This window comes from Lissotriton helveticus, chromosome 12 (genome assembly GCF_964261635.1).
Source record: "Lissotriton helveticus chromosome 12, aLisHel1.1, whole genome shotgun sequence".
NCBI classification, from domain to species: domain Eukaryota; kingdom Metazoa; phylum Chordata; class Amphibia; order Caudata; family Salamandridae; genus Lissotriton; species Lissotriton helveticus.
Window position 1 is genome coordinate 746,142,025 of NC_136073.1, and position 26,013 is coordinate 746,168,037.

General features: G+C 44.9%; 1 protein-coding gene across 2 annotated transcripts in view; it reads right to left on the reverse strand.

The window, feature by feature from the left end:
• Positions 1-26,013, reverse strand: part of ARHGAP30 (Rho GTPase activating protein 30) — a 208,628-nt gene that overhangs the window by 22,665 nt on the left and 159,950 nt on the right. For both annotated transcript variants that reach the window (XM_078671607.1, XM_078671606.1), the window contains exons 9-11: positions 25,834-25,911; positions 21,214-21,723; positions 2,672-2,949 (exon numbers count right to left, since the gene is read on the reverse strand). In XM_078671607.1, the coding sequence (XP_078527733.1) occupies positions 2,672-2,949; positions 21,214-21,723; positions 25,834-25,911 (866 nt within the window). The remainder of the gene's footprint in view (positions 1-2,671; positions 2,950-21,213; positions 21,724-25,833; positions 25,912-26,013) is intronic.

Below are 26,013 nucleotides of genomic sequence, written 5' to 3' on the forward strand. Positions count from 1 at the left end.
AGCCATAATTTTGATCATGAATTCTTTATTCAACCCTGCCATACTTCAGCACTTATCATTGCTTATTAGTGTGGCACTAGTGACAAATCCTTACAAAATGTTTATTGCAGCTTGTGCCTAGAAACGGATTCTTACACAAAGAGCAATCATAAATGTTATTGGATGTGCAGTTACAAGTAACAGAACTAAATGATAATGATTACCATTAAGTTATGATTTCTTAACAAAACATTTTAGCACATTTGTTATTTTGGGTTATCTCTGACAACAAAATGCGTTGGTTACGAATGATATTTTACTGTCACTGTTAAACATATGTATCTCGCTACTTCCTACATAATTTTTTTCATTTCGTACATATCCTGCCACGAGTTAACACAGATATAAAGTCAGTATTCCGCAAACAGAACAAAACGTTTTGATTAAAAGGCAAAACTTTAGAAACCCAAATTTGAAAAAATATGATTTTTTTTTCATATGTCATTCACCAGGCACATAAATTAGGCTGCATATGTTATCATGTATGAAAATGGCAGCGGGGAAAGAGTACAAGTGATAGAAATTCTTTATTTTAAAAAAAAGTTTGAAATCCAGGTGAGTTAAAGGCAGAGGGTTTTCAAGAAAAAGATGCTTAGGGGGTTTGAATAAAAATTGGTAGGTAACGGTGGAATGCTCCACACACCATACAAAATTTCCACATTTAAAATTTCAACTAAAATTAATTTCTCATGAGCTATCTACAGATCCTTGCAGTTTTGATGGACTCTGTATTATGTAAAACCCCCAAAAACATGTTTATGTTAATGAACAGTATGAGAGTGCAACAATCCTACAATCATATCGCTATGTACTGCGCGGTAAGTGTCAAGTATCAACATTTACAAACGAATACTGTTAAATGTGAGATGGATGTCCAATTCGAGTCTGAAATCCCATTAAATGGATGCCTTATGGCTGGGTCCCAGTCAAAGGTCATGCCCTAGAATCTGTATATGTGCTCATATCTATTTTAGAAGAGAGAGCTATCTCTCTTAACATTTTACCTGACACTTATTGTTTGTACTCTTAGACAAGTCCAATACACAGACTACTAGGCACTTAGAGCTCCAAACAACAACTGGGTTAGGCACAAGTAGCAAGCAAAGTATTCACTTGTTTGTTGCTGTAAATTAAAAATATAGCTTCCAACCTACCCTCAATTTGTAACTTACTCAAGTACTGATAGTGTTATGTTTTAATTTAGATACTGTTAAAAAGTGCTCAACAAAAGGACTTTTGAGGGTCTGCCTCTGAGATTTGGTATGAGTTAAAAAAATGATCTGATCAGCTGGGGATCCCTAACTGTACCAAAAATCATATAGGGGAATGGATGAACCTGGTCTCACCGGTGGCTTTTTTGTTGTTGTAAGGGGCATTTGTGGGAAAGGTAACAACCATAGGCCAGTAGCTGTCGGTGGTGGGAGTAGCTGTCGGGCGCTGACATGGGGAGGGGCAGTGTGGGGGGTAGTAATCTATGGATTACGGAGGATTACAGTTAAGTAAACATATAAATAAACAAAACGAATTTCGTTGCATGCACTGCATCGCATTTGGAGATGCAGTGCGCACAACGAAATTCGTTTTATTTATTTATATGTTTACTTACCTGTAATCCTCTGTAATCCATATATTACTACCCCCCACCCTGCCCCTCCCCTTCCCCAGGTCACCGCCCGGCAGCTACTCCCACTCCCACCACGGACCGCTACTGCCATAGGCTCATTATTGTTCTGAGTGTGAGGGTATGATCAAGCAGAGAAAAATTGAGTTTTTAATTTAACTGTGTATGCCTGCTTGAAAGGAATGCTCATGCATTTTATTTTCTATTATCTATTTCTGTGATGGGCTATGGATTTTTTACGATCTTTTAAATTTAACAAAATTGTTTTTTAATTAAAATACGTCACTGGCTTTTTTTCTTTAATAAAAATGGGAATTTCATATCAAAATTTTAAAGTGTTGAAAAGTAAACTGTAATTTATATGTTATGCTTTTTCTTTCAGTGTTTTTAATGGGGCCGTTTATCTCCAATAAAAATAAAAGGAAAAAAACAATAGGGGCAACCATCATATATTCCATCGAAGAAAGAAAAGCTGCAACTTTGTAGAAAGACATTCATTCATTACCCTCATTCACCAATTCAACTGCAACTATCATCTGTATTCTGTCACACGCTTGCAGTTCTCTGTCCTCAAAACTCCTACGGCCTCAAAAGTCCTTCTTATGCACCATATTTATTTCCACAATTCATTTTCCACACAAAAGGGGCTAACAACTGAGTGATTGAACAAAGGTAAATTTGGCTCCATACTCCCCAGCCCCCAGTATTAAAAAGAGAATTTATTATCCACATTTTATACTAAATTCTCTGCTTCATTGCACAAGCTTAGGGAGAGATGACTTACATACTGCTTATAACAAGGCGTGGCCACTGTTAGTCAGTGTAAGAAGTATTCGTTGGGCCCTAGCTTCGCTCACAGCTCACTCTTGCCAAAACAACCTTTAAAACATGCCCCAAAATAGCATTTCAAATTCCAATTACAGGGGCCTAATAATAACCCTATGTTTTACAGAAGGCTGTATACAGAAACCTATGTGAAATGAAATAATGTACTTTCACTATTTTACTTGCCTGCATGTCTGGCCCAGAGATGTCATTCATATATGGACTCCTGAAATCCTCCTCCAGCATCTCACAATCAATTGGGAAGCAGTTTATAGGATCTGGGACTCCATCCTCTGATGAAGATGATGAATTGCTCTCAACAGGGTGGTCTGCCATGAGGTCTTGCTCAAAGAAGCCAGCCTCCACGTTACCATCTTGGCTATCCAGAAAGGAGAAAGAGTCTTGGACTTCCAAAGAAAGGCGGTTGTTCTCTGCGCTTTCATGACTTTCTTCCTTCAGTGCATCTAATTCAGAAAGAAGATAAACAAGGGTTAACTGTGTATCTCATGGCTACGTTTTTATGAAATTTTAAACTGAGAACACTAAGTAAGGTTGCTGTTCAGTGGCAACCTATAATGGCTATCCTAACCATTCTTGGAGTAAAACATTCAAAAGCGTGAAATGCTCTAGTGTAGGAGGCTGGCTTAGTAAATGGTGCACACTTATTTAAGTGAAGCACCCTGCACTAATCCAGACACGGCTCATGGTGATTTTAGTGGTCTTAGACAGCCATAGAAAGCTCCCAAAGTGGTAGCTGTGGAGAGCAACCTTCAGGCTTAGTCCAAAAGGAGTGTAAAGCACCTTGTTTTACCAGTGCTAATCATATAGTGTAGGTCAAGTGAAAAAGAACCTCCCAGTGCAGTTATAAAAATATGTATTTAGAGGGAGGAGCCAAGATGGCGATCGACACGGACGTGTAAGCTCCCGGCTCCGTATGCCTTTGAGCCCTGCATGACGATCCTGCACACGATTTTGGCATTACATGGTAGCGGGGCGAAGGTGAAGACGCGCAGATGCCGGCTGCGCGATTCCGATGTCTCTACCGGCCTCGCAGACGGATATATTGGTGGAGTTTACCGACTGCCTTACACGACCCTGTGCCGAGCCCTAGACTGCCAAACATGGCCGGGCACTGACTTATCGGCGGCGGCCAGCGGAACCTGGGCGGAGTCGGCCCACCGGGATGCAGCGGCTCCAGAGCGGTCCTCCCTGAGGGTGCCCCGGCTGTCATATGGTGCGGCTTGAGTGCGCCCTCGGCTTGGTGGCTCGGTGGAATTGATCTTGGCTGCGGAGTCCGGGAGGTGAGCCTTTCAGCTTTGTTTACTGCCCTGCCCGGTTATCATTGGACGCTCCCGTGTTTAAGCCTGTGGTTGATTCGGAGCAGAGATGGCCACTGCCGCTGATTGCTGTCTGGGTCCACATTTTGGAAGCCCTCGATACTCCAGCAGCGGTCTGCCCGGACCGGTCTTCTCCCCACCTAGCCTTTGTTCTCCTTTCCAGCTGGGAGCGCCCGACGGGCGCCTGCACGAGATGGGGTATCACCCCTTGTCCACTGAGGTGCTACGTGAGGTCGAGTGTGCGGCACCGAGTGACTCTTCGAGGTGGGGGCTCCGGCCTGTGCTATCCAACAGCGACATCCTTGCCGCCCTGAATGACTCTCAGTCTGCTTGGAGTGATGGCTGCCGGGCGCTTGGTGAAAGGCTTGACGATATTGCGATCACACTGGGGAAACTGCGTTCGGATGCTCACCAGTTTTGCGAGGAATTGTTCCCACCTACGTTTGAGGAGGATCCTGTGGTTTTGCTTGGATGCGGAGGGGAATGCACGATCCTGGACAGTGTGGGTGTCTGGGACGGACTGCCTACATGTTTCAATTGTTATGGAGGTCGCCTATCCCATCATTTGACTTTGTCCCCGTCCGCTACAGCACCGCTGATGGCCCAGACACTGGTTCAACTACTGTTGCCTCGTATGTCTGCCACCTCCTCCCTCACCCTTGTATCTTTGCGGTGGTATGCTTTTTCGGACTTGGAACTGGGAGTGATCGTCTATAATGGAGGAGATTCTGTCCGTGGCCGGCGGCATCCATTTTGTGCTGGCGAGTTGCGCCCTGGCCAGGCGTGGACATTTTGTCTTCTTTTGTCTGCTGAAACGGCATCTCCTTTGTGGACATGGCACGGGGGACTTACGAAAAAGGGCCAGGGCTAAGTGTTTTCCGCTACTGTTTGATGTCTGTGGGGCTGGGGGAGAGACGGATTGGCAAGTTCCTGCGATATGCTTAATAGCGCACTACGTGATATTTCGCCCCCGTTTTTATGGTACTAAGATACTGTAGTAGTTGATTGTTTCTTTTGGGGTGGCGATTACGCTCATGGTAGGGGAGTCCGGGAGCCTGTTGGGTTTGCCCTCCTCCGGTATTATATTACCTCCTTTTCTTTTCTCTTTTTCTCTTTTTTGACTCTAAATTTCGGGTTTCGTTTTTCGGGCGACAGACACACTGCTAGGGGGGGGTAGGCCGTAGCCTCAGCATGCGTGTAGGGTGGGGGGTTGGGGGGAGGGTTTTTTTTGTTTTGTTTATGTTACTATGGGCCTTATTTTTCTCCTCTCTTTCTTGGTTCTTTTTATTTTCCTTTTCTTTTCTTGGGTCAGCATGGTGGCTAGGTGTAGCGCTGCTTATTGTTTCTGTTGTTGGTTTTATTCTAACATGGGTTGAGATGTTCCACGTCCATGGGGCGGGCAATGACCAGTGGGTACTGTGAATGTATGCTATTATCCTGATACCTGTCTTTTTATGCTGATTTTTCGGTTGCCACCCTTCGTTTTGTCGACAATTTGCTGTGATCATTGCCCGCTATGTGTCTTCGATGGATTGAATGCGCCTGATCCTTCTCATTTAAAAAACTTTTAAAATTAACCTACTTTATCCTGTACCCAGCGGTCCCCTTTCCCATATGTCGTGCTCTGGTTGCTGTTTTTCGTCTCTGAGACTGCTGGGCTGTTTCAATCCTGTGTTTTGTGCTATTAATTGATTTCGAGGCCGGCCAGAATGGTTGTGGGCCCGTATCTGTATGCCTATGATACACAATAAAGGTTTTAAAAAAAAATATATATATATGTATTTATTATAAACACTGACTAACAGATTGCAATATCTCCTCCTCTGAGATATAATCACAATACAGACAATACAGTCCTGTCAAGTATCACGCATCAAATGTGGCGCTAACACATTTCAGTGTGGTGATCCGCATCACCGCACTGAAATGCATTGTCACGCATTATAGCACCTCCTGTGCTGCTATATATATGCACTTGATAAACTGAGATACAGCTCCTGTCAGCGCGGTGCACAGTGCTCCCAGCAGGCAGAGGCTAATGGGGTTGTCTAGATCTGCTTGCAGCACTGCAAAGTACTGCTACAATGTATGGATCAAAGTTGTAGAGGCACGTGGCGCCGAAATTAAACTGACGTCACTGCAGTGCCCACTGGTGAAGTTAATTGACTTCCTGCCACCCGCGCTTCTTGAAGTTCTGCGCAGCTCCTGCTCCTCCTGACCTCGCCGCTCTCACCGCAGCAGGGAAGCAGGATGAGGTGATACTCGCACTTTTGTATCGGCGCTTTCATTTCCAAGAAGAAAATATCTTCAAATCATCACTGCAACATCAACGCAGGCCCCCGCTGCAGCTGGCTTCCATATTTGATTCAGAGCAGACGGCAGATAGAGGAGGTCTGCTCCCAGACTCCTAGACTTGAGACCCCAGGGAGTTCGGGGCAGTTAATTGATTTAAACAGGGTGTCACTGTAAGAGCCAAGGTATGGAGACGCCGATATGAACTGCCTTGTGCTCACTTGTGTTCAAAACGGAGGTCTGGTCACGGGAGCCCTGATTCCACGCAGGTATGTGTAATGTAGGACAGGAATAACTTAATTTCTCTTGGGCTCGGCGGGAACACCCGATATTTAAAGTGGTGCTTGTGCTAACAGCGTTGCTCTTCAAACTCTTTCTGTGGCGCATAATGCAGTCTCATTCCTTTACGTGTGTATTTACTCTCTTTACCCATGCCAGAGTCTCGTCAGTTTTGCTGAATATCCACGAATCCGTGCATTTTCATCATGCCCTGGTAGAGCTAAGCTTCTGAAAAGGCAGTAGTCTTAAGTGTATGTATTCATTTTTTGCCTAGCCCTAAAATCTACTTCAAAGAATATCTGCTATATTAAATCATTGAAATATGTTTTGAAACCCTGAAAGGTAACCCACAGTTAAGTTTTTTAAAGTATATGCATTCATGTTTTGCCTAGCCCTGAGCACATACTTCCAAGATTTTTAAGATCGTCTTAGATTCTTGTTCTCAAATGGGTGTAATTTCTGATAATTATAGTTTTCCCTCCTCTTCATTGCTGGATTTGCTTGGGAGAAAGAGTCACCCATAGTCGTTGAAATGTCACTCATAATATCACACATAGCAATCTGAAACCTTAGCAGCTATGACAATATTTCAGTAATGGAACACGTAAGAAGCACAAATATACAATGGTCCCCAGGGGGAGACCAAACCATATACTAATGAAGCAGAATGCGAACTACGACCTAAGTCGCGACTGGACCCAGAAGACTGAGAAGAGCCAGGAACCCTGGGAACCACATAAGGTAAGTACCCAGGAACCCCACGGAGGCCGTGTGCAGAGTGGGAACACGACTGCGGGCTCTATACAAGTCAATGGGGAAGTCACAGTTGCAGTTTTCAAGAAGAAGGACCCTTACCAGAGGACCCTGAAGAAACCCAGTCGAAGATGGATGGTTGGAGAGTCACCTCACCTGTGGATACCCTGGAAACCAGGATACCTACACCAGGGAAGCCGATGGATATGTGAGAACTGACGTTGGAAACCGCAGTACACCACAATGGCGGACTTCAATAAAGATGCCGCTGGCGAAGAAGGTGAAAGAGTCTGGTGGAACCCAAGGGTGGATTCAGGAAGAGAAGTACCTACAAGCAGAGGGAATAGAGTCTATGCCACTCAGGAGTGACCAGGAGGCACTGAAGACGAATGACCACTGATGTCGGAAGATGTAGGAGAGTTGACGGTTTCCTTGGCCCTGTAGCTGTGCGGACCAGGCGATGCTGTGGAAGACCAGGAGCCATTCACGAGCTGTCCCACGTGGGATGTCAAGAGCTAGGGGGTCGTTTGCTCTTTATGATATTAAAGTGAGCTTGATCGATTGCACCAGTAGCCGTAATTCTGATCATGAATTCTTTATTCAACCCTGCTATACTTCAGCACTTATTTCCTTTTAACGTGGCACTAGTGACAAATCCTTACTAAAGGGGTTTATTGCAGCTTGTGCCTAGAAAACTGACTCTTACACAAAGAGCAATCATAAATGTTATTGGATGTGCAGTTACAAGTAGCAGAACTAAATTACAATGATTACCATTAAGTTATGATTTTTTTAAAACAAAACATTATAGCACATTTGTTACTTGCTACCCAACCCACATCTAAATTATTTTGGGTTATCTCTGACAGCAAAATGCGTTGGTTACGAATGATATTTTACTGTCACTGGTAAACAAATGTATCTCGCTACTTCCTACATAATTTTCTTTCCATTTTATACATATCCTGCCGCAAGTTAACACAGATTTAAAGTCAGTATTCCTTCATACAGTACAAAAATATGTATTTATTATAAACACTGACTAACAGATTGCAATATCTCCCCCTCGGATATATAATCACAATACACACAATACTTCAGTAATGGAACACGTAAGAAGCACAAATACACAGAGGTCCCCAGGGGGAGACCAAACCATATTCTAATGAAGCAGAATGTGAACTATGACCTAAGTCATGACTGGACCCAGAAGACTGAGAAGAGCCTGGTACCCTGGGAACCACCTAACGTATGTACCCAGGAACCCCACGGAGGTCGTGTGCAGAGTGGGACCACGACCGCAGGCTCTATACAAGTCAATGGGGAAGTCACAGTTGCAGTTTTCAAGAAGAAGGACCCTTACCAGAGGACCCTGAAGAAACCCAGTCGAAGATGGAAGGTTGGAGAGTCACCTCACCTGTGGATACCCCCCAAACCAGGATACCGTCACCAGGGAAGCCGGGTGCATATGTGAGAACTGACGTTGGAAACTGCAGTAGACCACAATGGAGGGCTTCAATAAAGATGCCGCTGGTGAAGAAGGTGAAAGAGTCTGGTGGAACCCAAGGGTGGATTCAGGAAGAGAAGTACCTACAAGCAGAGGGGACAGAGTCTATGCCACCCAGGAGTGACCAGGAGGCACTGAAGATAAATGCCCACTGATGTCGGAAGATGTAGGAGAATTGACCCTTTCCTTGGCCCTGTAGCTGTGCGGACCAGGCGATGCTGTGGAAGACCAGGGGAAACATCATTAACAACGAAGGCAGTACTACGCGTAACGTTTACAACGAGGCACTTACCACGTAAACGTCTTTCCAACGCGTATGCCTTCAACGATCGTATTTACCACGAAAAAAAAAACCGAAGGATTAAAAAGGGGGGTTGGGGGGGGTCTCCCCCCCCATAAAAAAACGATCCCGCCGTGCCGAAAAAAACAGTGTCATAAGAGAGGAAGCGGAATAAACTTCCGTTTCCTCTTTATGACGTAAGAACGACGTGGCAAAGAAGATGAGGGGAAAACGAATTCCGTGGTAACGCATGCGTGGAAAAGGCATGCGTTGCAACGGAATTCGTGGTAACAACATATAACCAAGACCAGGAGCCATTCACGAGCTGCCCCATGTGGGATGTCAAGAGCTAGGGGGTCGGTGTCCAAAGAGAGCACCAACAAGCCTTGGCAGCGGCAACAAATGTGGCAGATGAAAAAGGTGCATTGTTGGGACCAGCAATTTCCAAGGGACTCACCACAAGCAGGTAAGTCATAGTAGACCCCGAGCAAACAGGGGAGCCCACTGGAGCCAAAGAAGACCCTCAAGAGGAGCCACATGCCGGAGGCACAGGAGTCTCAATGGGACCTCGAGCAGCTCACCAATGACACAGGCCCACGGTGCAGAGGATGCGGTGAGGATGAAGAACTTGGTAACAAGAGATGCTTGAGGCTGGGCTTCTTGGAGCCCGAAGTTCTCTGGTGAATAGATTCAGCAAGCCTTGGCAATGGCAAGTTGACGCAGTGCACATGGGTACTACTCTAGCTGTTCCAACGAGGGATACTGGCTTCAAACTTGCTTTGAAAACAGTACAGGCTTCATGGGAGTTGCAGAACTACTACCTGTGTTGCTGAACCTTTTGGACTCCATGGTAGTTCAGGAACAGCAGACAAGTCAGCTTTGTTGCGGTGCCTGCAGATGCAGGGAAGTGACTCCTTCACTCCATAGGAAATTCCTTCGGGTTTCTTGGATGCCCACAGACCTGGAGAAGAATCTGTGTGGAGCACAATCACAGATGATGCAGAAGACTGGCAGGAAGACGAGACCAGCAACAGCAGGAGTCTTCCAGATGCAGTGTCGGTTCCCAAAGCAAAGTCCAAAGTGCCCAGACGGCTGAAGGTGAAGTGGGTTCGGATCTGAATCTTGTCCCACGACGAATCTAAAGACCCACCCACAGGTAAGCCCTGAAGTACCCTACGGAAAGGGTTGGGCCGATTCAGGGGCCCCTCCCAGTGGAGGGGCCAGACAGTGGGGAGGGTAGCCCCATGTCCTTTATCCAGTTTCGTGCCAGAGCGGGAGCCAACGGCTCCCTGAACTGGCTCCAACTGGAGTATGCAAGGAGGGCACCAAATGTGCCCTTCAAAGCAGTCTAGTGCCACTGGCAAGCGCATGCACCCAGGCCCAGTACATTAAGTTCTGTCTGGTAGGTGGTCACACCTCCCTGTAACGGGAAACCTATTGTCCTACCTTCCACCGCATGAGCATGGCTCAGCAGCAGGAGGGCAGAATCGTGTCTGTGGTCGGCAGCAGCTATAGCATGCTGTCAGACTCTAGAAGAGTGGTACCGGGAGCACAGAGGGCTTCCCGGAGGAGCCCCCCAGTGCATGGAGTCATACCTCCAACACTGTTTGCGGTGTTGGGGTATGAATCCAACATGTTTGATACCAATCATGCCAGGGTTTGTTACAGCCAGTTTAGAGTTAGCCATCGGGTAATGAGGCATGGGCGCTCTATGTATCATAACGGCTGATGCACTTAGAATGCCTAGAGACTGCCCTCTGGTAATTGTAGGGGTGTCTTGCTCATGCAGGGCATCCTCACACTTATAACCAAGCACCCTGCCTTCAGGATTGAAAGGCTTGCCTTAGGGGTAACTTATAGGTTTTAAGTGCAGTGACCTCAGATACAAGGAAACATATCTGTTGTAAGTGGTGCTAGCACCAGCTTACACAGGCTGCAATGGCAGGCCTGTAGTCAAAATTTGAGTGGTCTCCCATGGCTTGCATAGTATGTGCTTCAGCCCATGGGGGACCCCTGATGTACCTATGCCCTGGACACCTTAGTACCATATACTAGGTACTTACAAGGGTACACCTGTAGCCAATCTGGGGGGGTACCTAATTACTCACCATGGTCCAATTTAGGGAGGAGGCACAGAGACTGGGGTCCTGATTAGCAGGATCTCAGTCAGACTCGTCAGAAAAACACAGTGACACCAGCAAAAAGTGGGTTAACCATGAAAGCAGATCCTACTTTCCTGCATCTAATTTTAAGGTTTTCCTCTCTATGAATGCAAGAATCAGTAACATTTCAGTAATTTCTGAAAAAGGCATATGTCTCCAAACCAGGTGTTGCTAATTTCTTCTCGTTTTCTCTCTCAACTTGAATGTGCTTGTCAGAGAGGTACGTCAAAAGAGTGATCAGTTAAAGCAAGAAAAAAATAGATTTCTGGATCATTTATAGGTGATGTGGTTGAGAACCAAGGGACAGGGTTTTGCATCCTGACTTCTCCAGATATTGTTATTTTGGGCATTTAGCTTTTCTTAGAATACAAACTTTGCACAATATAAGTCAAAACCAGGACCATTTAGAAACACAGAAAAATGTGCGTTTTTTCAATCTGTTTTATAAATAGTTTATATAGACTGCAATGCCTCTAGAACCTGGATATGCTGCTATTGCAAGATAGATCCTTCATAAACTGTAGAATTGTCAACACTATCCACAATGCCAGTAATCACTGCTTTGGGAGTAGTTTTGAGCCTTGCTTAATTTAGAAACTTACCAAATCGTACAGTTACATATCATCAATTGTTCACAGGTGAGAAAGTCTATGATGGGAGAAAAAAGCATGTTGACATGTATAATAACAGGCTACAGGAGGCATTCCAGCCTGTGTATAATTACAAGCTTTCTGTAAATGAAGACTCGCCTTCCAACAAATCATTTTATCACCACTGCGTGCCGTGTTAAATGAGGTGCAGCACATGAAAGTAAGTAAATTAAGTGAAGAGTTGTGCATGTTTTTTTATTTAGTGCAATCGTGCATAGAGCCTGTCATATAACTTTCTTGTGGCGTACACAGTTACTGTCATTTGCTTCACTTAATGAATTACTTGATGTCATTGCACAACAATTTTGGCTGATGTTTCTCAAACAGCTTTTTGTCCCTAAGAAGTGGTGTGGAATCAGCATTGCACTTGCTTAATTTTCTTTGCCACGTTTTATTTGTACATGGATGTCTGCTGCTTTTCCTTTGTCAAAACTAACATTTTTCAGCTACGGTGCAGGTCATGTAACTTGTATTTCACACAATTTTGTAACGCATGATCATGCATAATGTACATACCCTATGTATCTTTATCGTGCAACACACTGGGCAGTAGACAGAAACTTAGAGTATGCAAAATTACATTATGATGTGAAACTTTGGTAAAAAATTTAAAAATTATGATACAAAAAACACATTAAAAAAAAGCCCTTATTTTGTGATCTACATGCAATATTCGTAGTTCTAGCATGGACTACGGGTATTCTGCCAAGGGGAAAATATGCAACATTGCACACCCCTAATTATGTGTATATATTATTAATGTACTTAGTAATAAAAATATCAGTATCTTACATTTTCAAAAGAAACTTTCATCTGAATACTGAAGAATGTTAAGGAACAAAGAGGATGAAAATGATGAGGCTATGGTGCTTTGAGTTTTCTCCAATAACCAGAATCTTAGGACATAACATTACAATCAAAACCCGGGAGACTTTATTAAACCATCCATTTGCTTTTGACTGTTGTCTACACCGCAAAACCTGCACAAGAGTAACAATAGGTAGATTGTGTCTGCCCCTGGTTACCTCGCTCCTAGGAACAGTGTAAAGGGGATTAACATCTATTCGAATTAAAACACATCACAAAACAGGTGGCATGCAGTTTTAAACAAACAGTAAAACTTCAGGAAGGCAAACAAAAAATTGCTGCTTGCATAAACAATGCAGAAAGGGCACGCAGTCAAGGTCAATGAGTAACAGGAAATAAAAAGGAAAGAAGAATGGGAAAATAAACATTTGCATAGACAAGGACCAATGTCCATGTCACCCAGAACAAATGAAGGAACAGGAGAAGTGCATCTTGGTTAAGACAACAAAGCAGCGAAAGTAAAGAATGAACATGATGAAAAATGTGAGAAAAGGAGGGAAGAGAAATACCTTTTGGAGGCACAAGAAAAACAAGCATTACAAATGCAATAGGTCTCGCCTTTAATTAAGTCAAAGCCATTTGCTTTGCTATACAATACCATTAGCAAAGGAAATGGCTTTAACTTAATCAAAGGCGAGACCTATTGCATTTTCAGTGCTTGTTAAAACTCAGTGGTCAAGGACACAACCGGCGTTCCAGCAAAAGAACAAGAACATGATGGGAGGGGGTGAATGGCGATTTCAAGGAAAGAGACCCACATTTCTGTACACTACCTATGACCCTTTTCTATAAAGTGATAAGTAGGTGTTGCAGGGTTTGCATTAGGAGTGCAGGAAAAATATAAATCTTTCAGAATAATAAAGTGAGTAAAGTATGGGACTCTCTCTAGAAAAAAGTGAGACGGTCACAGTTTACAGTGCTATACAAATCCTGGCACTGAAAGCCAATAACTACCTACATCTAACTAATATACTTGTGAACGAGGTGGACATATTTACCATTTAAGAATAAAGAACAAAAAAAGAAATGTGAAATGAATGCTGCGACGCCCATCGCACCCAAAGCATAATGCAATCCTTACACACTTGCGTAATAGAGCGCATGACCAATAAATAAACATACATTAAAAGACCTGTGATTGTTTACACGGGAATAGTTACACGTGGTAGCGGTGACCCAGTCACTGCTGCTTAAGGAAACAATTACTCCAGGTTACTGAGCCTGTTCCGCAATTTGCAGGGATGGCTGAAAATGACTTGTGTCTAATGTGCAAGAAAGTGTCCAAGGGCTATGCCTAGAATCAGCGTGTTTGCATTACGCACAGCCACTCATACGCCTCCCAGGAACATGGAAAAGGCTAACAAAAAGTATAATGGCTTCCCTGTAGCAAAAACAGCATTGTCACGTTACTCGGTCTCCCCCTCGCCCCCATGAAAGCAGTGGACTCACCCCCACTCGGAAAGGCTGTCGTGTGGTTTACCGATGGCCAAGGTAACTGCACTGCGGCCTCGCATCTGCCCTCCTGGGCCGGATTCAGGGATCCCGGATCAAAGACTCCGTTGGTTTCACAGTCCCTCTGGGCCACCTCCGGACACCGCAGCACGGGGTGCGCTCCGGCCTGAAGTTGGCTGGGCAGCGTTCGTCTTGCCACGCGACTTCAGCCTGGCTTCTGCTCTGCTGGGGAAACTCCGTCCCCGGTCACGCTAGCTTGCCTGACTTATGGCTCTCCCGCGGACAGAGAACCACACAGTGCAGCACGATCTCTACATAGAGACGCTCCTGGGCCAAGGCACTCCTTTCCAGACACTTCAATGGTGCCAGTAGAATTTCGGGAGCGGACCGCCAACTCGCGGTGCCTGTCCTTGCTGCTCACCTCCTGGAGGCAAAAACATGCAGGGAGGGCTCCCGCTCCATTCTGGGAAACACTCCTCATGCTCGAGCAGAGCTACATGCACTCGCTCCCAATATAATCAATATAATGCGTTTGCCTGTAGCTCCACAAATTTATTAACTGAAACAGTGCCTCTCGCAAAAATGAACGCGCTTGCCTCGAAGAAGAAAAAAAAAAGCAAGGCACATTTAAACAAGTAAAACAAGTGTGGTACCGCAAAGCCAGCTTCGTGTTTACTTTCACATCACTTTAAGTGGAAGCACAATGCTAAAGTAAACACGTGGCTGACTTTGCCAAAGCTGAGAGAGAACAAAAAGTGCGGTAGGGAGTAATGAAGGAGAGAGTGTCACGCCGCTGGTCAAAGATCAAATCCCGGTGGGCTTGGCCAAAAGGAGACAAGGTGGCAAAACGAAGGGACTAAGAAGCCTCCTTTACAATGAGAAGCCAGCGTTTTGAATCCAATATGAAGCGAACCAATCAAAAAGATGGGCGGGGCTTCAACTCCGCTTCCGAGAGCTTTGGAATCTGTATTGATTCCAAGAAGCTCTCGTATGACGAGTGCAGCGCATGCGCGCTGCTTTCGCCATCCGAGACCGAAAAATCACTAAATGAAAGAAAAACACGTGAAGGACCACTGGCACTTAAAAAGGACAAATGAAAGTGGAAATGAGGGCAAAAAAAAGAGTGCATAAAAACCTTAGAAGAAGAAGGAGTTCTAACCCTATTGACAAAAATAGCATGAGAAACAATGGAATTCAAAAGAATATGAAGTTATACTTTAAAAAAATATATTTCTGAACTAATAAGGTAGAATATGCGTCGTTGTTGGACTGGATATTCCTTAGAACCAAATGTGAGTGTAATTATGTTTTTAGTCCTGGTTTAATTGATTTGGTTCTGAAGCATGCAGCCTCTATTGCGTCATCAAAAACTGAAGTATTTTGACAATGAATATTGCAAATGTAACTCTAAGGAAACTGTCTACTAAATACAGGAATGCATTGGGATAGGAGTTAGAAGTGTAGCTACACTAGAGGAGAGATTAAAGGGAAGCAGGGGATGATCCAAACAAGAGGCTGGCTGGAAATCGGAAATATTTATCAGTCCCAGTGAGAACAGTCGGTCAAGCTTTTCGAAGGCGTTTTCAGTACAATTCAAAATAGGGCATAAGAAACCTCAGAAGTTCCAATTCTCAATCCTCCATGCTAAAAAGTGACCTTGAGCATGACAGAAATCATTACCAGCTCATTAGAGAGTTTGGATCTCTAATAAAATGTGATGTTGAAAACAGATATCAGTAAATAAATGTCATGTATCAAAGGAAGAAGGGCTGGATGGAGAGAAACTGGAAGAGTTGCACAGAGGGAAGGATTGTGTCTTGGATGGACTTATTGAGAATTTACTTCAATTTATGTGTGGAAAGTTATCTTAATAGGAAGGCTGGTAATCTATGAATAAGCAACCAAGATAACTGTTGTTAGTAGCCAGCATCCAGCTATCCCATCCTAAGAGAGTACTTCTACAACTTTAAACTAACAATGAAGTTGATCCAACCAGAGCCATGTAAAGACATGATAGGGCTACTGTGGGGCCTGGAAGGGTGGGATCCCGGGGTCCCTACATGGATGTTGCAGCCAGCGATGCTGGAGGACTTGGTCTTTTGGGAGATGATCGGAGACACTAACGGGTAATACTTTGAGGTCAATACGGGGACCGCCTCCTCTTCATTGGTGGAGTGGACAGCCATGAAGTTCACCCTGAAATGGAAGTGTCTGGGGCTGGGCTGCGGGCTGCGACAGCAGGTGGCATTGGACTTGCTAGACATAGAACGACATCTGTTGCCATTGGAGTCTAGGGCGGCAGTCAATGTTGGGGAATTGGCTTCTTTGCATGAGGTGTGCAAGAAGCAAACGGAGCTGCTTGATCGGCAGTACTGCCTCAACTTTGCAGGGCACTCCGAGTCTGTGCATGCCAAGGCGGATTGTTCTGGGTCTCTTCTTGCCTGGCTAATCAAGCAGGAGCAGTCGGTTGGGCCGATTACGGCTCTCTGATCTTCAGATGGGAGACTTAAGCACGCACAGTTAGAAATACAGGGTGAGCTGACTACACGTTTTACACAGCTCTAAAAGTCTGGTCGATGGGCCCTGGAGGGGGCAATACAGGAGTTCTTAGATGGACTTCCTTTCCTGGTCCTGTCACTGGAGCAGCGGAATGGAGCTGGATTCCCCGCTCATGTTGGATGAAGTCAGGGGTACGATGAGGGTTCTCCCATCGGGAAAGGTTCCTGGTCCTGATGGTTTTTCCCATGAATTTTAAACGGAGTATGCTGACCCTTTGAGCCCACACCTGCTCGAGGTATACACAGAGGCGCTTGAGACCCTTGCCCTCCCAGCATCAATGACGGAGGCTACATTGATCATGCTTCCCAAACCGTGTCGGGACCCCACCACCACGGGGGCCTACCGCCCCTTGGCGCTCCTGAATGGGGATTATAAGATCTTAGTGGGCATCCTGGCAAACAGGTTGGCACCGCTGATCCCACAATTGGTTCACCAAGACCAAAATGGGTTCGTACCAGCCTGTAACACGTCGCTTAATATACAACGGCTGTTCAGGGTGATGTGTTACTCTGCAGAGGTCTGGCCGATGGCCTGTTGTGTTGTGCTGGACCTGGAAAGGGTTTTCGACACGGTTGAGTAGTCCTTTATGTTCGCGGTGCTTCTTCGCTTTAGATTTGGGCCGTACATCTTAAGCCTTATTCAGTTACTATACAGGGCTCCTAAGGTCCGGGTGAGGCTGGATACTCTCTTCTCAGACCCCATATTGATAGAACGGGGAACTCACCAGTGGTGTCCCCTTTCCCCATTGATCTTTGCCCTTGTGATTGAGCCACTAGCAATGACACTGCAATGCCTAATAACGCGCAGGTGGAATGCGGGGGTGCCCCCGCCGATGAAGGCTTGGTTTCTATCCATGCTGAATTGGGTGAAGGCGGAGGCAGTTTCCTTAGTACGTGAGTATACGTTGGGGCTGCGTAAATTCACCAGATCCGCTACATGGAATGCAATGCTTTGTACGCTGCAGGGGCTGTTGACTCCGGACGACCCCTTGGATGTTCCTACTTTGTAGTGTGTCATGCATGTGTAAAACTACAGCCCGGGCTATGCTTTGATTTGTAGACGGTACAAAAGGGGGTGGTGATGGACGGAGCATCTGAACCAATCAAACTTGATTTGTAGACTGCATCCCTTACACCCCAAACTGTACTGTTATTCTCCTAATAGTCGGGATTTGCATGATATGATAGTTGACAGAGTTCTGTCTCATAGCGTTTGGGATCCGTGTTTCCTTGCCTACCTTTATGTGGCTCCTGTTTCCCTCCCTTCCCGATAGTGTTCTTACGCAGGGCTGGACTGGCCATAACGGGCGCCGGGCAATCCCCCGGTGCGCCACAAGGGTGGGGGACGGTTTTGGGCCCCTGGGGGCCGTTTTTGTTACAGGGCCGTTTTTGCAGCATAGCTGCAAAATCGGCCCTGTACCAAAATCGGCCTAAAACCGACCCCGGCAAAGAGCTCGGCGGCACCTCCAACCCCCGAGTAGGGGGGGGGGGGGCGGCCGAGCACTTTGCCAGGGCCAGTTGTGGTTCCCAGTCCGGCCCTGTTCTTACGTTAGGTGTTTTTCATAAGATCGTTTGATTATATATAAAGACTGATGTGATATGGCGGAGTGAAGCCATAAGAGCCGTACATATGTACTTGAAATGCAATTGCATAGTTGAGTTATATTGTAACACAACAAGATTAAACATTATTATTGATGGAGGGAGGGGGCTCTGTGATTGCTGGGGTATGCCACTTGTTGTTACCTATTGCACCTAACGCTACCAATGTAACCATGCAGATGAGCTGGTGATTTGCAAGTTGGGTCTGACTAATTACCTACTCGTGCTGTATGATAATTTCTATGAGGGTATATTGTTTTCCTATTACTTCATTTACAAAAACTTTAATAAACAGATCCAAAAAAATGACAGGCCACTGTATTGTTTTCCAGTAATCGAACAACATGTTGACTGAGTGCTAGATGGGGAAATTCTCTTAACTCTATAAGGCTCAGCCAGGTTAAATCTATCATAACATCACTTTATTCGATCACTGGTAGGTGCAGGATTAATAGTAAACATTCATGCAGAATTCATAAGTCGTTGTGGTTTATACAAGTGCCTGGTTGCCTGGAAAAACTTGCTTCCTACTGTATTCCAATGATGAGTCTCCTATTAGCCAATACAGAGGCCACATACCAAATCAAAAAAGAAAGGACAAACACTCCAAAGCAGTGCAATAGGAGCAGAATGGCTCAGGTGAGCGCATGCCCACATTCATTGAACACAAATTCAGCCGATATACCTTGCTTGCAGGAAACATGAAATCTGAACCATTCAAACAAGTCTTCAAAAGACGAATGGGGAAGTGTGGCGCATTGGTTAGAGCGGCAGACCCTGATGCAGAGGTCTAGCCCGGGACCAGGGTTCAATTCCCACCTCGGCAGGGTCTTGGGCTCAATTTCCTCGGACCTGATATTTCTCGCCTCGGTGCCTATTCTAATCATGGGTCCCACTCTGCAAATCTGGGCAATAGCTTGCTTAATCTCCACAACGGCCCCAACAATGCTAGGATGCCTGGTTTCACCTTGAGGGTGCCCAGGAGTGGGCACTTCACATGGAAAGCCAGGAAGGGTTCCACAGCGGTATGCGTACAAGCGCCTGAGATACCCCTTCGGGGGTCGATTCGGGCGCTATACAAGTACTACTACATTTACATTTACATTTACAAAACTGAGACCACCAGATGCAGTGCTCCAATAAAAATACGGGGTGACAGACTCAACTGCTTACAATTAGGAGTGGATACGCATGGTTGAGGGAATTTCCTACCTTACAAAAAAGAGCACATTTTCCTGAAACTACTGGAGGCACAACTGTGCCCATCGCTCCAGTCTTGTGTCCCATCCAACATGGATGTCTCATAACAAGAATTTGCGTTCCCTGTAGACTCATGATAGCTGGTCGGGAAGAATAATGACAAGTCTTGGCAGCTACATCTCCTTTCCACGGACCGGAAAGTCCTGCCTGACTACTTCCAGGAGCAGGGAAAGGGAACGGAATACAGTGATGATAACAAGAAAGATGAGCAGCTGATGCTCCTATCCCTGTGTGGCAGTGGGAAGTTTCTATTGCAATGGAACATTAAAGTGATGTTTATCCTGTGCCAAATTACTTGTGCTGAGCAGAGTAATGTATATATGAATTTTGGATGCAACGACTAGCATAAACAAGCATTTGCAATTCAATAGGTCTATCATTACTGATAGTTTGAGGTATTGGCTTTGCAAACGACAATAGCTCATACTTTCAGTGATGCGAGACTTAATGCATTGTAAATGTAAATGTATTGCGACTTATATAGCGCACGTATCACCCGAAGGCATCAAGGCGCTTGCCTTGGGAACACGTCCTGGCTTTTTCCCTGTGAGATAACCCCTACTGGGTATCCCCAGGGTGAAAGCCAGGCATCCCGCAGCGGGTGGGCCGCCGTAGTGGAGATTAAGCAACTATTGCCCAGAGTTGCAGCGTGGGACCCCATGATTAGAATAGGCACCGAGGCGAGAATTATCGAGTCCGTGGACATTTTGGGCTCAGGACCCTGCCGCATCGGGAATTGAACCCTGGTCCCGGGCCAGACCTCTGCATCAGGGTCTGCCGCTCTAATCAGTGAGCCACACTCCTCCACTGTTTGGATGCAAATGCAAATGCTTGCGTAGTGAGCCAGGAACCAGCATCGTATGTCTTGATGCAGTACCAAAAATGGCTCCTAGAGGTCGTTAGTGAGCAAGGCACCATCACTCAATGTATATGTGCAGTACAGCAAGCTGCTCCTAGAAGTCCCTAGTGAGAAAGGCACCAGCACTGCATGTCTTGATGCAGTACCGCAAGCTGCTCCTAGAGGTTCCTAGTGAGCAAGGCACCAGCACTGCATGTCTAGGTGCAGTACCACAGATTGCTCCTAGCGGTCCCTAGTGAGCACGGCACAAGCACCGAGGACCTCTTTGGGTCACATATGGTACTGTACCCTGCAGAAGATATAGTAAATCCACCCTACCCATAATGCATTGCATGCAAGACAGTACTATGAGTACATTCAAATAGCTATGTCCATATATACAATTAGTAGCTTTGAAATGTGACAAAAGAATTATTACATTAATTTCGGATTAGGTTGTACTCTGTGTGGAGTTGATGAAGAGAAATTTATAGACGTCTCATATAAATGTGAGATGATCTAGTGAGTGAAGTAACCACTGCCAGCCTAGCTTAGGACCAAGCGTGTCTTGCCTGAAGCTTTTTTAGAAAATAGTGCCTTGAGGCTGTAATTAAAACCTAGGGAGTAACAACAACTGTAACAGGGGATGTCCTCATGGGAGGTTGCAAGAAGAGACAAGGCGGTACTAAGGAGGGCCTAGTAAGCCTATTGACCAATAAAAAGCCACCATTTACAAATAACAGGGACAGGAGCCAATTAAAAAGATGGGTGGGAAGTGGGCGGAGCTTTATGCCCATATCCTGAATACAGCATGTCTCGAAGAGAGAGACAGAGCAAGCGCTGCCTAGGCGAGACCTAAAAAGGACAACACCAATTTAAGAAACTTCTTACCAATGATGTCTTTCACTGAACCTTGCTTCTCAGGGTTAGATTTGGCAACCTCGTCTGATTTTTTCATTGGTGCTTCATTTTCTTGTAGGAATGCTTTCTCCAGTTGGCCTTGGTCTGGCATAGAATGACTCAAGGCTGGACATTCCAGCCCTCGGGTCAGGCGAGATAAGGTGAGGTTGGACGTAATGTGGAATGGAACTGTGACAGAGAAAGGCCCTGAAATGTGGACTCCAGCACACTTTTCTGCCCGATTCCTTGTTGTCTTGGGCGACCGTCCCTGTGGGTTTGCCACAACAGAGGCTCGACCAGCTTTTGGAGTGGTGGGTTCGGATTTAGTCGTAATCTCACCCTCAGTCTTTGTGCACGCCTCACTCTGGCTGTGTTTGCTGGGGTACTGGTCAGATGCCTGTGAGCTTTGGTTGACCTCTTGTTTGGAGTGTATGCCAAAGCTCTCATGTTGCAGAGGGGAATGGCTCTTCTGGGACGAACTTCTCACCACTACATCAGGATCTAAATGTAAGACACAAAGAAACCGCAGTAGATAATATGCCAAAGAATTATGCTAGCAAAACAACATCCCCAGATGTACGTCACAACATTTTTGAAGTATAGATTTTTCAGAGTAAAGAATAGAGATAGGCCCAATGCTTATCCGCCTGTAAAATGTATATTGAAATTATTTGTGATGCCCAGGATTGACCACTGAATCATTCCCAAAGGAAATGTGTTCCTGCGTTTTAAATTCTGACTGTGTATTGCATTATGTCATGTGTCAGTGATATGGAACTCATTAACTTTCCAACAAACAGCTAAAGCTGTCTTTAGATCGACCCTAAACATAATACTGTGGAAGTGAAACAATGTGATAGCCTGCCCTATCTTAGAATGGGACACTTCTGCATTTGACCCAGGACCAGTTCAGTTACAGAATGAATGAAAGAACATTTGATCTTCTATTTAGGATGGAAATGTGGTCACTGACATAGTAAAGGATGAATAAGAGTATGCTTTGGGATAGCTTTCTCGGCCAAGGACACAACGCAGCCCTGATCCTACTCGAACTCTCTGCAGCCTTCAACATCATCTCCCACTGTACACTCACCGCCAGACTCCAAGAAGCCGGCATACAGGGAATCGCTCTTGACTGGCTCTGCTCCTTCCTCACTGGCAGAACCCCAAGCATCCGACTTCCATCCTTCCTCTCCAAACCCACGGAAATCAACTGTGGAGTACCCCCGGCATCGTCGCTCAGCCCCACGCTCTTCAACATTTACATGGCCCCCCTCGCCCCAATCGTCAGATAGCACGGACTCAGCATAGTATCCTATGCTGATGACACTCAGCTCATCCTCTCCCACACCAAGGACCCCATCACCACCAGACTCAACTTCCAGGAAAGAAGGAATGAAAAACGTTGCATCCTGGATGATCAGCAGCTGCCTGAAGCTCAACTCGGAAAAGACAGAGGTCCTCGTCCTCTGACCCTCGTCCTCTGCATGGGACAACTCCTGGTGGCCCACCGCCCTCGGCAGCCTCCCCACCCTGACGGACAACGCCCAAAACCTCAGCTTCGCACTCGACTCCTCTCTCTCCATGACCCGACAGGTCAACGCCGTCACCTACACCTGCTTAACCCCCTCTGCATCCTCCGAAAGACCTTCAAATGGATCTCCCCCTGAATCAAGGAAGATCGTCACCCATGCACTCATAACCAGCAGACTGGACTACGGAAACGCCCTCTATGCAAGGATCAAAAAGTCTCTGCTCCGCAAACTCCAGACCTTAAAGAATATCGTGGCCAGAGTCGTCCTTGGCATCCCTCTGCACAAACACATCACCCAGCACCTGCGTCACCTACACTGCCTCCCCATTGAAAAAAGAGTAACTTTCAAGATCCTCACCCACGCCTACCAATGCTTTCACAACACCGGACCCCAATACCTCAATGACAGAATCTCCTTCCAAATACCGAAGAGGAACCTCCAATCTGCCGACGTCACCCTCACCAAACCCCTGCACATCCGCAGAGCGAGAACAGGTGGAAGAACTTCTCCTACATCACCGCTAAGACCTGGAACGAGCTGCCAATCTACATCAGACGCGGCCCCACCTTGCACATCTTCAGGAAGACCCTCAAGACTTGGCTCTTCGACTGCCCAGAGATAGCTCCCCCCCCCCCCTAGCGCCTTGAGACCCTCATGGGTGAGTGGCGCGCTGAAAAAACCCTGATCAATCGATTGATTGATCTGTGGTGCAGCTCTTATCACCTCAGCAGTGTTAGTAAAACCAGTTAGGAGGAGTCAGAGTTCACATTGGCTGGTATTTCATTTTGCTGAAATATTAGGATGTTTAAAAGGGTTCTTCTAATTGACAGCTTGGTCCATGATGAAAATGTTATGTCTCTCCTCTTTTGTGACGAGATTGAAAAACATACTAATGAGTATTTTCCATTCTTTTGGATCACCACTAATATACGCCTGTTTATGAGAAAAAGAAGATATCCTAGATGACACAATACTACTGTACTTAAAGCTTTAATCAACTACATTATTGGCAGTGGTCATGGTGTCCTGTTTAATCTGTACTTTCTTAATAGGGAAACCAGAAGGAATTGTTTATACATGTTTATAGTTGTAATTTGGCAGAAAGTCAATCAAGTTTTACTTCAGTCCAGTTAACAACATCCCTGCAATTAAAGCTTAGCCTAACTTATTTGTATACACCAATCGCTACTTCAAGGTTGCCAAACTGTGATGCTGCAAATATCAGGTGTACCTGTTGCTCATTTTAATGCTGCTCAGGGTACCTCCCAAGGAAAGGTGAATAAGTGGGTCTGAAGCTGCAGGTCATAGTTTTGTGAGCTATATTGACCTGTTTTGCTGACTTGAAATAGTGCTAGGGTGGCCAATGATGTCGAGAGCAGATGGAGTCATGCTGGGGTGTCTGTATCTCTAAATAAGATTATAATACGGATAATGTATCTTCATGATAACACTACTGACAATAGTACCTATTTGTGTATTTGCTTTATGAAAAGCTTAACTTGGCCCTAATATTTTGTTGCCCGCTATCCTCAGATGTAGTACTACTCAAGCGAATACCAATACCAGAGATGTGGTATTTAGAGGGTACACAATTACCATCCCAATCTCTGTTCCTAACCTCCAGTGGAAATAAAGGTAATGCTTAAAGTGTAGCCCATACCGAGATGCAAATCTTAAAATATATTTCTCCCCCCAAAAATTTGTATTTGTAGGAAAAAAGAAATGTAGTGTTATATTCCACAACAATTGTAAACCTGTTTTATGATTAAATGCTTATGATTTACCAAATTAAGATTATCACCTGGTCCTTGGGCTCAAATTAGGCAACCATAAACTAGTAAATGACCCATTAGAAGACATTATTTAAAAAAAATCAGATTTCACCTCATGCCAGTCAGATTAAAAAAAGGAAACGCTACTGACTCTCGTGTAACCCACTTTTAATGGCTTCTATTTCATAAAAACAACGTAAACATTATTTTTGTTGCCATATGTGCCCAAAAAAGGCGAGAGCATGAGTCTAAAAAGAAGTGGGTAAAGGAATTCTTGCCTCACGTTACTACTATGAACATGGAACCATATCTGATGTTTCCCTTCTCTCCCTCACAAAGATTGTATTTAATCAGGTTCAGATTTGTTATAGCTCGTTTTTTGGTTTCTTCTACTTGCTCTGCACACCATGACTCACTCTGGAACCTTTGTCCTTGTGATTCAGTTGTGGCCCAGTCTCTTTTACACCTTTTATTTTTCAGTAAACTATATTCTCTTCCTCAAAAAACAGCTTTTAATTCCTTTATTGAAACATCCAAATATCAGAAGTCAGAGATCAGCCCTGTGCTATTTACAGATTTTTAAATCAGAGTTTATTTGTCTGAGGGTCTATACATTTCCATCTACTAGTAAACAACTGCTTCCCGTATTTGTTGTCGTCACAGCTGTTCAATAGGGATAGGTTGTATCTTGTCTATTGAGTAAAGTTCTCACTCTGGTGTTTACAACGGCACTAAGCACTTTCTCTGCATATTTGATCTCCGATACCGGGATGTTCCTCTGGAATATACTATTATGGTGCTTTTATTGAAAATTGTATGTATGCTTTCTTTGCACAAAATAATTAATTTGGGATATGAATAGTTGTCTTATGCCATGCTAAGCAAATTCTTGCTTTTCTAATACTTAACAGATTTTTTCTGATATGACAATAATTATTTTGCTGTTTTAATTTGCTATGGATTTGACTGATTTTAACATGTACATGAATGTATGCTTTTATGGTTATACTCTTTGTATACCGAATAAAGACTATCTGAAAATATAACTCTAGCAAACTCTCGTACCAGATACTGAAATGCCTTACTAGGAATTGTTCCAACCTCCACATCAAAACTATTATGAAAGCTTCAAAACTGACTTCTGATGTGGCCAGCAACTAACTCAACCGTTTCTGCTAAAAGTTTTCCTGAAAAGCTTGGATGACCACATCGATGTAAAGACAGGCTTACAACAGATGCATTGGGCCTGTTCTTCTAGAAGAACAATTTATTTTTTGAGCATTTGAGCAGGGTATTCATCTTACCTTCACTTGCACAAGGCATGGAACTTAGAGAATCCATGCTTTTTGCTGGCCGCAGGTTCATTTTACTAGATTTTTCATCTGCAACAGAAGGAATAACATCAATAGAGAAATAAAGTAAGGAGGCAGACAATGTACACTTATTTTTTTTTAAATAAAGCCTCACTCTGTCACACAGCAAGG